The 16131-nt window shown below is 36.3% G+C and overlaps 1 protein-coding gene and 2 pseudogenes across 3 annotated transcripts in view; all 3 read left to right on the top strand.

The window, feature by feature from the left end:
- Nucleotides 1-16131, top strand: part of DCAF5 (DDB1 and CUL4 associated factor 5) — a 90164-nt gene that overhangs the window by 10083 nt on the left and 63950 nt on the right. For all 3 annotated transcript variants that reach the window (XM_011383762.2, XM_023526861.1, XM_011383772.2), the window contains exon 2: nt 14538-14681. In XM_011383762.2, the coding sequence (XP_011382064.1) occupies nt 14538-14681 (144 nt within the window). The remainder of the gene's footprint in view (nt 1-14537; nt 14682-16131) is intronic.
- LOC111735903 lies at nt 7578-7693 on the top strand (annotated as a pseudogene).
- Nucleotides 10458-10576, top strand: LOC111735960 (annotated as a pseudogene).

The raw sequence follows: 16131 nt of genomic DNA on the forward strand, positions 1-16131 counted from the left end.
CTCGTGATCTTATGCTACTGATGTTCTGCCTCTGTAGCATCATAGACTTTTATTGCTGGAAAGGACTAATGATCATCTAACTAAAGCCTTTAATTTTACATGTAAGGACACAAAAGAGCAAAGAGGTAAAGTGATTTGCGCAGTAGCTCACTACTTGTAAGTTGTACAATCAGGATTCTGACTTGGTCTCTCAGTAGGGAAAGTAATGAGGTTTTGCATTTGTAAAGGACTTACTTGGTGCCTTACTCTGCTAGTACATTCTATATATAGTTTCATTGTCCCTGAGCCTAGTTGTTTTGGTTGAGGTTAAGTTGGTGGTGCCTCAATATTTTATGGATGAGTAAGTATAGATTTTCCAGGACGGAGGCAGACTGTCACTCTGCCTGGGTCTCCAGTTTTAATTCTTAGCCTGCCTATACTTCCTCACATTGGAAAGTCTGTTTCCTTCCAAGAACATTTACTCAAGAGGAGGAAATTTTTGCAAATCCAGATGCCTGTCAAAATCTTGTTATACCACTTTCCTCATTCCGAATTTCCATTTACGTCTTGTATCTAAATTTCAGTTGTATCTTTTGTTACTACTTAAGACCAAGTGACTGATTGGAGCCCCTGAGGATTGTAATGTTTCCTTTTTTATAGATGTTTTAACCATGTTTGATGGCTTAGTACTGTTATCTTATCACGTGCTGCCATAGATGGCTGAGGCATGTGTTTTGCCTTAGACATACCTGCAAGAAACAACTGAAGTTTGTGTATTTGGCAGCCAGTTTCAGAGTTGACATCTCTGTTTATACCTGCTTGAGGGGTGGGTATTGTGTGCTTTCCTAGAAGGACTAAGAAAGCATTGGGACCTGCATTGATTAGTTCGGTCTTTTCAGAATTGCCCAAAAAGAGAAAGGAAGGCTTTATTATGTTGTTAATGTTACTTACGAAAGGAGTTTTGCAAAAGTCAGGCAGGCAGTGTTCCTGTTGAAAATAACAAGAACAACCGAAAAAATCAGAAACTGCTCAGAATGAAGGAAGAGCATCTGTGATATAATCAGGGGAATGTATTGTCTTGGTTAGTTGTTTATAGCCAAGGAAGAAGAACTGGACAGAGAGACAATATGTGGTCTGAGAGTACCTTACAATGCATCATCCACTACCTTAATAACTTCCCTGTAAATCTTTACTGTTGTTGAGGCCCTGAGAATCTGTTTTTTGTGTTCCTCAAACTCTATTTGAGGAACTTTTGTTCTTTGACATTTCACTAACTCCATATTTTACTATTGAGAATTTCCTTTTGAATCATACAAGTCATCAGAAAGTGGCACTTTGAAGACAGTCTTCCCACTTATTATTCATAAGTTTTAAAAATATCATGTATTAGTTACAGGAAATTTGGAAAATAGATATTCAAAGAAAGTACTCCACCTACTTAGGATGACCATTTTTGACATGTTGGACATATTTTAGTCTTTTTATTTGCATATGTACACATTTTAAAAATAAAATTGGAATTAGGCCATCTCTAATTTTGTAACTTTCTTCTTACATAACATTAACATTTTTTTCATAGATTATTGAATACTTTTAGAAACCACGGTTTCTCAAACTCAACAGTTTGAGCTAGATAAGTCTTTGTTAGGGGAGCTGTCCTGTGCATTGTAGGATATTTAGCAGCATCCCTGGCCTGGAACTTGGATGTGCCAGCAGCATTCCCCTAGCTGTGACAACCAAAAGTTTCTCTGACTTTGCTAAGTGCTCCCTGAGGGGAAAAATCACCCTGGCTGGGAATCACTATTCTAAAGCAAAACTTCTCAAACTCTTTTGTCTCAAGACCTCTACTTTCTTAAAAATTATTGAAGACCCTAAAGAGTTTCATTTTATGTGGGTCATATGTATTGATTTTTATTGTATTAGAATTTAAAGCTGAGAAAGTTTTAAAGCATATATTGAAGAATAGCAATAATAAACTTAATAGTAACAAAAATTTTAATTAAAAATAACTGTTTTCCAGAATAAAAAAAATAGTGAGAAGAGTAGCAATGTTGCATTTTTTCCCCAAATCTCTTTAATGTCATAGTAGACATTATGAAGACATTTACATTTAATCTGTTGTGAAAAACAGATTTTCTGTAATATCATCTGGATAATAGGGTTGCTTCATAGAGTTGTTAAAAGGGATAGAGCCCTGCGCAGTTTAATAAAACATCATTCGTTGATCATTTGGAAAATATTAGTTCATTGAGTTATGCAGATTTTCCAAATCTTGACACATTTCATTATATATTTCAAGAAATATTTGTTAACATTAATCTCATTAGAAAATTCTTTAAGTATTGGGAAATGATTGATCTCACTGTACTGAATACAAGTTTTTCAAAATTCTTGTTTTCACTCGACAGCTTAAATTTTATCATTGGCTACAAATACTGCCAGTTGTTTTCCTTGAAGTTACAGGTTCATCTTGTTTGTTTTTGAGAAAATATCTGACAAATACTCAGATCAGTCATTTTAAGTAAAAATGGTATTCCATGAAAAAAGCCAGTTCAACTCTTGATGCAAACCATCACAAACATGCTTTTCCACAAAATGACCATTGTTCTCTGTGCAGTGGAAGTCCTTAATGTGTATTTTCCATTTCATCGTACAGAGTATTAAGTTATGTACTCTGGTCGAAATTTGATAAAATTATCTTTACTGCTTCATCAAGGACATTCCTAAGTGAAACTGACATTTGTTTTTTATTGCCAGCATGTGGCAGTTAAGGATACACTAATGACTAGTACAGTTTGCTGTACTGTCTTGATTAGCACTAAGACACCAGTAGTTTTACAAACCATCATTGCTTTTGCACCATCAATGCAATGTCAACACAGTGAAAAAGGCAAATAAGGTTTTAATGTTATTGTGAAAATAGTTTCAACTTTTGCAGCTCTCCTGGGATTCGTGGAACACACATTGAGAACAGCTGTTCTAAAACATGATCTTGTGGCAGCATTGTATCCTGTCAAGGGCCTCTATCAGAATTTAACCAGTCCTCATTCTATTTTTTGCTTTTATCACAGTTCTTATAAGCTAAAAAAAAAATTTTTCATAAAGGTTTAGCTTATAAGAACTGTGATAAAAGAATAAAATTTTAGAAATGGGATTCTAGGTCAAAGGGCATGAATTTTTTTCTTATATTTATGAAATACATTTGATATGTATATTTGCCCTCAAAGATGATTAAACTAATTTATACTTGTGCCAGTTTATTATGAGATTGTATCATGGCTATTGCTGTGCATCATTAATCTAGCCAGTTCAGCCAGTATGTGAAAAATGGTATCACTAAAAAATTTGTTATTGCTTCAGTTCTCATATAACTGGCCCTGATTATTAGAGAGTCTGAATATTCTTATCTTAGTTTTGCTTATTTTGTAGTCTTTCTTTAGGCTGATCACAGCACAACTGATTAAGTTGTAACTTTCTTTGTTAATATAGTCACATTCTCCTAATACCTTTTGAGATTAATCCTTAGTTACCCCATTTGCATTTGGTTGTGTATCAAATCTCAGCCTCAGATTTAGAGCCCTCCCTTAAAGTGGTAGATTATAAAGGTGCTGGTAAACTGTTCTCTAAATTTCAGAACTTGTGAGCCCCACCTTTTTGATGTTTTTCATAGTTAAGGGATAGCACCTGTGTTACTACTTAATTTTTTCTGGTTTGAAAGGAAACTATTATATAATGTCTATGAAATCATTGTTTTAAAAAATTTTTATTAAAATATAGCTGGCATACAATATTATATCCGTTTCAGTTGTACATCATAGCGTTTTGACATTTATATACCTTACAGTGTTATCACACACTAAGTTGAGTAACCGTCTGTCACCATGCAAAATTATCAAAATATTATTGACATATTCCCTGTGCTGTATACAACCATCTCCATGGCTTATTTATTTTTTAATTATTTATTATTATTTATGCCTACAGCACCTGATCTTCTTAGGTGGTCTCCCATCGAAGTACTAACCAGGCTTGACCCTGCTTCCGCGATCAGACAGGATCGGGCTTGTTCAGGGTGGCAAGGCCACAGACCATGGACCGTGGCTCCACTGGGGCGCAAACTCAAGACCTTCTGCGTGTAAAGCAGACGTGCTAACTGCTACACTGTGGAACCACATCTTGGCTTATTTCTTTTATAACTGGGAGTTTGAACATCTTATTCCCCTTTACCTTTTCCTCCCATTCTGCACCCCTCAAATTATAGGTTTTATATTCTAGTTTTTTGTTTGTTTGTTCGTTTTTTTTGCTAATATAAAGTACATAATAAAATCGTTGATCTGCTGTCTGAAATCACCCAGTGGCCTCTCCTTACCACACTTTATTTTAGGAAAAGCAAGGGCTTTGGAATCAAACATCTTAGACTTGAATTCTACTCTGCCTCCACCTGATGGTATGCTCTTAGATAGGTGAGTTTACCTCTTTTGTGCCTCAATTTCTTCACTAGCAAATAGGGATGTTAGAGAAGATGATCTCTTGGGTGTCTTCCAACTCTATTCTCTGATTCTGTTGTAAGTGGATTCCTTTCTGCTCAGGAAGTAGAAACGTTGTCTAGGGATTGGTGTGCTTGTTTAGGATTAAAAAACCCTAGCTCCATTAAATTCCACTATTAGTCACTTAATTTTAGAGAAACCATTTTTATTTTATGGGCACATAGCTGTCTAATAAGGGTGTTGTTGCTACTTTAGTTCTTGCTTCCTATTTAAAGTTCTTCAAGTTAGAAGTCGGCTTCCATCATTGAGGCAAGCCAGTGCCTCACTTTTCACATCTATAAAATGGGGGTAATGTTTATACCCTACTTACCTAATTGGATGTGGAAAAATGAGATAAGAGATATTTAAGTGGACTCAGCTTTCAGAATAAGAGCAATAGATAAGGGCAGGGTATCAGCAGAAGTTCATGCTGATATTCTCTTTTGTGACTACTCCTGTAGTAAAGAGCAAAATCCATATGATACCACCTGTCCTTGTCTCCCCATACTTGCCTGCACTTCTCTGATTTAGAGAGTGCCATTGAACCCAGTTTTGTGACCTTGGGCAAATCACCCAGTCCTAACTTGTCCATGAGCCAAATGCAGCCTTTACTGAGGCCTGCATTTAGCCTGCAAAATCAGGTTGCTGCCTCTTCTTGAAAAATTGGAAGAACTGGCAACATTAAGCCTGCATTCCTCTCTGGTAATCACTGGCTGGAGCTGAGTAGTGGCTTGTCCTTTAAAAAGGGCTGTGTATTCTCCATTCTGCCATTTTGTCTGGCAGCTTTCACTGGCTGCTTGGTCCCTGTTGTATTTGAGAGGCTGGGTTGCATCATGATAAGAAGCAGTCTCTAGAGCCAGATTACCTAGATTCAGATCCCAGTTTGCATTCTTGGTCTCCATGTACTTTTGAGTTATTTAGCTTTTCTGTAGGTTTTATCTGGGTAATAAGGATAACAATACCTGCTTCATAGTGTTGTTGAAAGGATTAGAAGAGACCACTGCACCTAAAACCCTTAGGATTGTCCCTGGCCCAGACTAAATTTAGCTGATGTTAGCTATTGTTGTTGGAGTTCAAATAGCATAATAATTAGCTAACATTTATCTAGCTCTGCTATGTATCAGGCAAAGGGCCAAGACCTTTCACACAGATCTAATTAATCCTAACTTAACACTATAAAATAGGTAGAGTTATTTTCTGACTTATGCATATGAGAGAATACCATTTAGAGGTTTACTTACCTACCTAAAGGTACACAGCTAGTAAGTAGGTAGTAGCAACATTGAGGGTTAAATCTAAATACCTGTATTCTAAGCCTGTGGTTTTAAATGCTGTGCTGTGCTGCCTCATTCTATATCCACCCCTAAAACTGGTCTAATTACAGAAGTGGCAGGCGTGGGCAAATAGAGATTAGTGCTCTTAATGTTTCTGTAAGTGATTTGAAGAGAGAATGCATATAAATATCCCAAATTTATGTATGACATTAGTTCCTTCTGGTAGTGAAATGCCAAACCAGTGGGGGCAAAATGCAGACAACTCTTTTTGTCTGGGTGAAGTGAGTAAGCAGAAAAATGGTAGCTGAATTTCAGAGTAGCTAAGTATAAAATAATACATGAAGAAAAATAACAGACTGCTTGTTGAGTGATGTGCTCCAAGATATTCAATAAGGACTTGAAGAGCCATTTTAGGCAATTATTTGAAGGACAAAAAGGCCAGCAAACATTTCACACCCATTAAGGTAGCTATTATAAAAAAACAAAGAAACAACACCACCCCCATCCCCCAAATAACAAGTGTTAGTGAGGATGTGGAAAAATTGGAATCCTTATCCATTGCTGGTGGAAATGTAAAATAGTGTAACCACTGTGGAAAACGATATGGCAGTTCATCAGAAAATTAGACATAGAATTACCATATGATCCAGGAATTTCATTTCTGGGTAAATAATCAAAAGAATTAAAAACAGACTTGAACAGATCTTTGTACATCTACATTCTTGATAGCATTATTCACAATAGCGAAAAGGTAGGAGCAACCTAAGTATCCATCAACAGATGAATGGATAAAACAAAATGTGGTATGTATATGCAATAGAATATTATTCAGCCTTAAAAAGGAATGAAATTCTAGCACATGCTGCAACATGGATGAACTGAAGACATTATGCTAAATGAAATGTTCTAGTCATAAAAGGACAAATTGTATGAGTCCATTCATATGAAGTTCCTAAAGTAGTCATATTCATAGAGACAGAAATGGTGTCTCTAGAGGTAGAATGGCGGTTGCCAAATGCGGGGGAGGTGGGAACAGAGTTGTTATTTAATGGGTACAGAATTTCAGTTTTGGAGGATGTGGAGAAATTGGAATCCGTATCCACCTGGAGATGAATGGTGGTTGCATAACTGTGAAAATGTTGATGTACTTACTGCCACAACACTCTACACTTTTAGAAAAAGCCAACAAAATTCTAGGCATCTCCAAGAATTAAAATAGGAGATGAAATGGAAAGTGCTTTTCTTCCTTGTGTGAAGCTGTGGAGCATCCTCACTTGGAATTATTAGTATTCTGGTCTCTGTACTTTGGTAGAGGGTTACAACTTGGTCTTAGTCTCGAGGCCTACTTCCTTGGGTTATTAGCAAGTCATTATGTCTCTCTGGATCTTTATCTGGAAAAAGGGCCTATGTAATCCTTACCTCACAAACAATGATGTATATGAATGAACGTCTGTACAAATGTTAATTATTTTCACCTTTGGAAACATAACAGAACAGACTTATTTCTCATTCACAGCTGGACTGTGTGGCACACAGGCTCTGCCTCTATATGGCAAATGCTGCTTCTTAGGTTCAGGAGAGGTATGGTCCACATAAAAGAAGGTAAGGCTTCACAGAGTGACAGTCACACACACTGAAAAGGAGTACTACATAGGCTGTGAAGAAAGCAAGGCTGAATGATTTTCCTTTAGTCTTGGCAAGGTAAAAGAAAACAAATGGACGTAGTTCCATAGTGTAGTGGTTAGCACATCTGCTTTATACGCAGAAGGTCCTGGGTTCGCGCCTCAGTGGAGCCACGGTCTACAGCCATGCTACCCTGAACAAGTCCAATGTCTGATCTCGGAAACTAAGCAGGGTCAGGCCTGGTTAGTACTTGGATGGGAGACCATCTAGGAAGACCAGGTACTGTAGGCATATATAATAATCAAATAAATAAAAAGAAAAACTGTAGCAATATAAAATGATATCTGTAAACCATTTTGCATCTGTCCATGTAAAATTTGTGTATATTTTTGTTTTGTTAAAATATATCATGCTGTTCATACTCTTATGCTACCTAAAACAAGAGTTCGAAAGATTAAGGCAAATTCATGGATGATATTTAAGAAAAACTAGGATGTTTTGAGGAGTGTTTATACTTAATATATACATACTAGGCTAAGTGCTTTTATATATATATTATCTCGATACACGCAACAACCTTAGGAGATCGTTGGTATTTTATTCATTTTACACTCGTAAAATTGAGGCTGGAGAAGTAGAATAATTCACCCAAGGACATATAGATAGTGAAGATCTGAATCCAGATGCTTATTCCAGAGCTTGCACTCCTGTACCCTTTTATAGTATCACCTTTGCTGCCACTCAAAGATGAAATCCACAGTGGATCTAATCCCATTGTGCCATTTAAAAAAAAATGTTTTGAATAGTTAATACAGTTACTAACAGTTTATATCTTAGTGTTTATTCCATGTTAGTATAGACAGAGCTACCTCGTGCTTTTTTTTGCCCACATACATAGTACTTACATGAACAGTAAACTTTTTGCACTTTTTTTATTATGGTAAAACATACATAACAAAATTTACCATTTTAACTATTTTTAAGTGTATTGTTCAGTGGCATTAAATACATTCACAGTGTTGTGCAGTCATCGCCACCATTCATTTCCAGACCTTTTTCATTCTCCAAAACTGAAACACTATATAGATTAAACAACTCTCCACTGCCCCTCACCCCAGGCCCTGGCAGCCACCATTCTACTTTATGTCACTATGAATTTGACTACTCTAGGTACCTCATATAAGTGTAATCATACAGTATTTGTCCTTTTGTGTTTGGCTTATTTCACTGAACGATAATTTTAACCAGACTTCTGTTGATGGACATTTAACTGTTTTGGTTTTTGCTCTTCAAAGAATGTTGTGGTACTGGAGCATTTGATTCAGAATGCTCTCTGTTCTGTCCTTTGCTTGGCTGACTTTCTGAGGAAATTCAAAGCAAATTCTTTCCTTCTGTGCCTCAGCTTTTCTGGGCTATAAAATAAGAAGAATGTTAAATAATCGCTTTTGTTACAGTGTGGTGTGAGGGCCTGCATAGTTTCTGCTTATAATTCGTGAACATATTGAAAAAGAGTACTCTTTAAATATAAAGTCCTTCTGTAACTACAAAGCTGCTTACCCACTGTGATTATAGTACATTTCAAGATGAATTGATGAGTTTGGTACAGAATTAAATCAACCCCAAATGATCAGCATCAGAATAGCTGTGTTCTCTTGGGGTTCCCAGATGTGTTGAAACTAAGCAGTTTTTTGTAGGAGACCAGACCTAGAAGGCCTAACCTCTGCTTGTTCCTTGCCTGGCGCTGGCGCTGAGCAGAAAGGCCTCGTCTTCCTATGAGGTCCCTGTGCTCCCCCTGAGGTACCCCCAATAGGCTGGGCGTGACCCCACAAGCACCCAACTGCCAGGCTCACGGAGCTGACTTAAAGAATCATACTCTTCACTTGGATTATTTGTAGGTCAGAAAAAAGCTCTGCTTTTTTTTTTTTTAACTAACCAGGTGATTCACAGAATCATATAGATCTTTTTTCATATTTGAACTAATTTATCTTTGCTTCACCAGCTCTCCTTTGCTTTGTGAAGTCAGATTTGGGCACAGCTGTTTTGCTCCCTCTACTGGTTTAAAAAAAAGCAGCCCAGCAATTTCAGATTATGCCTCAGTTTGCACCCATTGTGTTTTTTGCCAACACATGGTTGAAAAGTGTTGTCTTTGCACGGGGCTCTTAATACTTTGCCTAAGGAAATGTGGGGGGATGTGCATCTTATATCTTCTGACATTAATCTTGAGGGCAGAGTAGAAGATGCAGACCCGACCATAGTGATAACTTCTGCCTCCGTGATTCCAATCTTCATGGACTTGGGCTGTCATCATGTTAAGTGCTAAGGATACATCATTTAAATCATCCCAAGGCACTCTACAAATAACCATGCATTTTAAATTAATAAGTACTTATTTGATGGAATTAAATCCTATAAAAGCCTAGAATGAACATGAAATATAGTGTCTGGGTAATGGGCAAGACCCTTTGTCTGAGAATGGTTATGACTTTGAGTGCATAGGTTATAAATATTCTTTTTCTAAAAGAATGAAATCTTGCCATCTGCATCAACATGGATGAACCTGGAGGGTAGTGTGCTGAGTAGAGTGAGACAGAGAAAGACAAGTATCATATGATTTCACTTATATGTGGAATCTAGAGAACAGGATAAACAAAACAGAAACCAGTTCATAGATAGAGCATTTTGATCGTTGTGAATTGGGCATGGGATTAGGGGTATGGATAAAGAAGGGAGAGGATTAAGAGGTACAAATTGGTAGTTACAAAATAGTCATGGGGATATATAGAGTATAGCATGGGGAATATAGTCAGTAGTATTGTAATAACTATATATGGTGGCAGATGGGTACTAGATTTTTTGGAGTGGTTACTTTGTAAGTTATATAAATGATTAATCACTGTGTCGTACACCTGAAATTAATAATATTCTATGTCAACTGTAATTGAAAAAATAAAAATATAAAAAATTTAAAAAATCAACAGAAGTTAAAACTATATTCAATGATCATATTTGTATGTAAAAAGAAAAATCCTTCTTATTGAACTTTTTAAAACTGGTCCACTACGGCCATGCCACCCTGAACAATCCCAATCCCATCTGATCTCGGAAGCTAAGCAGGATCAGGCCTGGTTAGTACTTGGATGGGAGACCACCTAGGAAGACCAGGTGCTGTAGGTGTAAAAAATAAAATAAAGGGATTTTAAACTGACAAAGGCTTTGCAATCTGTGAGGTCAACCAAAGGTTGCTTTGCCTAAAAAAAAAAATAAAAAAAACCCAACTGGTCCAATTCAAGAGGTAGTGCTGCTTGGCATAGATTTTAGTGAATAAATATAGAGGTGCCCTCAATTATATTTCTTTGCCATAAATATCCCGCACATCCTAGAGAGTCTTGTTTTCTCTTTCTATAATGAGTGTTAAAAAAAATACCCAAAATATTTTATTTTATTTTATGGAAATGTTCAAGCATACACAAAAGTATAGTGTACTCATCTACAACAATTATCAATATTTTAATTACCTTTCCCCCTACCTTTTTTTCTAGAATACTTTAAAGGAAATTCCTGACATGCACTTCAGTATGCATCCTTAACTGATGAGGACTTTTTTCTTTTTTAACATGACTACAATGTCATTATTATACCTAAGAGATATAGCGGTATTTCCTTACTATCATGAAATATTTAAACATAAAGGTCGATATTAATCATATGTGACAAAATGTTGATTTGTTCAATTTACTTTCAGTCCATTGTTTTTTTCCAAAAGAAACAAAACTACAGATATGATTAAAGTGTCCTTTTACTGTATGTGTGTTTATCCATAAAAAAATGGTATTTTTCTATATACTTAAAAATACATACTTAATGTTAACCTTTTACATATCCTTATGAAATCTGCTTTTATTATTTACCATTAGGTTTTTAAGATTTATTGATGTTGGTACATGTATCTCATTTTAACTGCTGTATGGTGTGCCATTTGGTTTAGATTTCATTTGTATTTGTATTCCAATGGAAGTTATCAATTTATATATTGATAGATATTTATGTTGTCTACATTATTTTTGCTGTTATAAGCAATGGTGCTGTGAACATTCTTGTATACTTCCTCATGTCACTTTGTAAGAACGTATTTAAATTATAATTTACATTTCCCTGATTTCTACAGAGGTTCAGAGCCTCTGTAATATCTGTTGGCTATTTGGGTTTCCTCTTCTATGAGTTATCATCTTTACCCCTTTTCCCAGTAGTTTTCAAAATGAATTTGTAGGAATTCTTTGTGTTTTCTATATAATAAGCCATTATCAGTTTTGTGCATTGCTACAATCTTTATAATTTTGGGCAGTCTTTTCCAGATACCTAACCCTGGTCCCTCAGTTTACTCCAGTTAAGTTGGCTTCTATTTTTATTCCTGTGGTCCCTTGTTTTATTCTCACCTACACATTTTTGAGTTTGCTACCAAGGCAGAGAATTCCTTCAGTTATCCATTAAATGAATTTGCTTTGTCAGTTATGGTTCATTTTTTGCTCTATAAGTCAGGCAATCTAGAATAGTGGTTAAGAGTGGAATCTTAACTGCTTGAATCTTAACACAGCCACTTACTGTGTGACCTTGTTAAGTTACCTAAGTCTTTTGTACTTGGCTTTATAATCTATAAAACCCATGAGAGTAGAGCTATTATGATCCCCATTTTACATTTGATGAAACTCAGGCTCAGGGAGATTAGATTTGAAACATGAGTAATAGAAGAAACTTGTGGGCCTCTTTATCTTTTAATTTTCCATGTTTGATAGAAACATTGGCACAAATAAATATTTCTTTAATTTAAGATACAGAGTGGTAAAAGCAATGATAAGTCCCTGACCTGTGGCCTCAGTGATAAGGAAAAACAGTTAGAGACTAAGGAGAACTAATGTGCCCATGGCCTGTCTAAATCTATTAATAGGATAAAAACTCCTTTGTGTCTTTTTTCATTAAAATAAAACAAAAACCCAAACCTTTATATTTTCATGACTTTAACTTGTAAAAGATATAGAATTTAGATAACCTTATCCCAGGCTTGAGAACTCATAGTTGAAATAGCAAATCATAAATACAGAACACTGTGAGCCACAATTAAGGGATCATTTGGTAGACAATGAAATGCTTTTGGAGGACACACAACTTGATTTTGACCAATAATGGAAGGGAGAAGGAACCCAAGAAACAAAGGAACTCAAGGAGCAAAGGCAACTTTTTTCTAGAGGAAGGAGAATAAGTATGATTTGGCTACCGTGTCTTCTATTTTCTATTAAAGGAAATATGTTTATGGCAAAAAGTCAAGTAGTACAGGAAGGTATAAATTAAAACATAAAAGTTTCCTAACAGTATATACCCAAAAGAATTGAAAGGAGGGACTTGTACAGATATTTGTATACCCATTTCTTAGCAACATTATTTGCAAGAGCCAAAAAGTGGAAAGACTCAAATGGTGTGTATGTGTATATATGTGGTGTGTGTATTTACATATATAATGGAATATTTTTCAGCCTTAAAAAGGAATGAAATTTTGATGCATGTTACAATATGATAGAACCTTGAAGACATCATGCTAAGTGAATAAGCCAGACACAGACAAATATTAGAGGAGTCTACTTATATGAGCTGCCTTAGAGCAGTCAAATTAATGGAGGAGGAAAGTAGAACGGTGGTTACTGGGGGCAAGGGGGAAGTTATTGTTTATTGGGTACAGAGTTTCAGTTTAGGATGGTTTAAAGTCCTGGAGATGGATAGTGGTGATGGTTGCACAACAATGCAAATATACGTAATGCTACTGAATTGTAACTTAAAATGGTTAAAATGGTAAATTTTATGTTATATTTTACTGTATTAAAAAGTCTTCAAAAACTCTATAATGGTGTCCATTGTAAACAACTTTTATAACCATCTACATATACAAATGAAAGCACAGATATGCAAGTATAAGCATATTCATTCAATGTCTGCTCTTTGGGGCACTGGTTTAGGTGTCGAGGACTCCACAGTAAATAAAACTGACAAGGTTCCTGCTGTCATAGAGCTTTTAAAAAAATTAGTTTTACATGAGTTTTACTATTTTCATCTTATCTTTCCCTTCAACAAAGACTTGCATATCTTTGGGGGTTAGTTCTTATTAATGCCCTTGCAGGGATGTGCTATAATTTGTGGCTATTGTATTGAATGGAGGAGGGAAGACAGGTATAGAACTTGCTATGGTTTACTGCCTGTTTTTGCTCCTGTTATACTCAAATTTTTATTAGAAATGTATTATAGTCTTGTTATAAAAAGTCGAAAATGCCAAATATATAAAGTGAAAGTAAAAACCCTCTATTCTGTCCTCTGCTTCTCTTTTAATCTTATTCCCTGGAAGTAGTAACCACTGTTAACAGTCTGCTGTTCATTCGTCCAGACATTTTAAATGCATCTGCAAATACATGGAATATATAGAAATTACATATTCTCATTCTTTAGGAGCTGGCTCAGGTAGTGTAATATTCCTCATTTAATTCAGACTATTGAGAGTTATGCAAACGAAAGAGCTAGACTGAGCTATATGAGAGCTGGCTTCTGTCTGGATCCTTCTACTGTGACAGACAGGCAGTTCCTTAGTTGTCATTTATACGGTGTCTCATAGTCAATGAGATCACATCAAGGAGTGTGCTTTGAAAACTAATCTGCTACAAATATTTAAGTTCTTTGGTTGTAAGCACTAGAATCCAACTTAGGTTCTGTTAGATGCTACCCACCCCCCTACAAAAAAAAAAAAAGACATTAGTGGAAAGATTTTAGGTAGCAAGTGAAGAAATATTTAAATAACTGGGTCTCTGGAAAGTCAGGAACAGAGAGTAGCTTTGAGGATTTCAGTATCCGTGCTTATCTTTTTCCATTTATAAGACTGTATGTCTAATATTTAATTCCCGGGGGAGAAAGTGAGTAGCTTAGAGGCCATGTGTCTAACTAATGGTTAAGAGGGTAGAGTCCTGGGTTTATGTGCCCATCAGAATCTCATGGAATTGGGGAGACGCAATTTTGGAAAGGGTGGGATTCAAGGCTGGCAAAATCTAGTGTCAGCCTTGAAATGTCAGCTGTTTTAACCTTTGATTCTTACTCCCCTCTCAAGGAGGAGATGATCGCCGGGTTCTGCTATGGCATATGGAACAAGCTATCCACTCTAGAGTCAAGCCCATACAGCTGAAAGGAGAGCATCATTCCAACATTTTTTGCCTGGCTTTCAACAGTGGGAACACCAAAGTATTCTCTGGAGGTGAGACTAAGTGAGATTTCCCCACTGGAAAATTCACTGTGACTGAATTTTACATAAAGGAGAGAGAAAATAACTCCTTATTTTTCTTCATTTGATTGAGCTGTTGAATTATGGGTTTTTAATAGCTTGTCTTTGCTACATTACAGCAATTTAGACACATGTATTAGAGTCATCCATCTTCCTTCCTTCTCTTTCTCCCCCTTTTTCCCTCTCTTCCTCCCTTCATTTCGCTCTCTTTCTTTCTGTCTTTTTTTGGTAGAAAGCTTTTACATTGCAATCTGGTACACAGAAGTACACACACATGTTTGAAATAATACTTAACCTTACTATGTGTGGTACACTGATTTTTTTTATTCTTTTCTATTTTATTTTTAAAGATTTTAAAGGTTGTGACTCAAATTGGTGTCATTACCCATGATGGCTCCTGTTTGAAAAACATTGTATTAGAGTGCAATTGGAATGGCTTATGCTCAAGCCAGTTTCTTGGTGATGGCTTTCATCAACCACACTCCTTTCTGACCACCAGATTTCTAGCCCTGCCCTCTCTCCTGCACTGCAGTTTTCTCCACTGAATATCTACTTATATGTTCCAAAAGTAATTTAAGTGCAACAGATCTAAAACTAAGATTATTAGTCCACCTCCCCTGCACAAATATTTCCTCTTATTCCCTGGATTCCCTTTCTGAGTTATTATCACCATTCACCCAATTATTTAAGCTATTAGGTTTAACTTTCAGAAACTGCTGACACTGAAGCACTTTCAACTTAAAAAATGATAATTTCACATGGTTCAGCCTAACAGAAATTGTGAAGTCATCCTCAAACCTGTCTTTCTCATTTACACATCCTGTTAGTCACCAGCTAAAACTGAGAGGCTCTCATTCATCTTCTAGTTTCTGTTCCCTTTCTATATGCACTGCCCTGATTCAGGTCCTCATCTTTGGCCCTGGACTATTGCAATGTCCTTCTGTCATTTCTGCAACCAGTCTCTACTCCTTCTAATTCATTGCTTATGCAAGTTTTCTTTTAAAAATAAAGTTTTAACCATGTGAACATTTGACCCTACGATGTCCACAGGATAAAGTCTAAACCCCAGTCTGCCTCTCTGGGCTCATCTCCCTCTCCCTGCATCTTGTACTCTAGCCCACTAAACCACTTGCCATCTTAGGTGCCCTTGTGCCTTTTGCTTATGCTGTTCCTCCATGAGTCATGATTAATTGTCAAGTCCCCACCACTTCCCCTAAGTCTTTCGTTGGTAAGAGTTTGAGTTATTTGAGTTTCTGTTCACATGTCTCCTTCCTCATAAAAACATTCTCCCCTTCTGCCTTCTACTTTCACCCTGCTCATGAAGGAAATGAAATAATTGCTCCTTTATCTGTGTCCCCATTTTAAGCATACTGCTACGACAAGATAAACAGTCCTGTTGCTATTAGTTGTCTGTGCAGTTGGA

This window comes from Pteropus vampyrus, unplaced genomic scaffold (assembly GCF_000151845.1).
Source record: "Pteropus vampyrus isolate Shadow unplaced genomic scaffold, Pvam_2.0 Scaffold15, whole genome shotgun sequence".
NCBI classification, from domain to species: domain Eukaryota; kingdom Metazoa; phylum Chordata; class Mammalia; order Chiroptera; family Pteropodidae; genus Pteropus; species Pteropus vampyrus.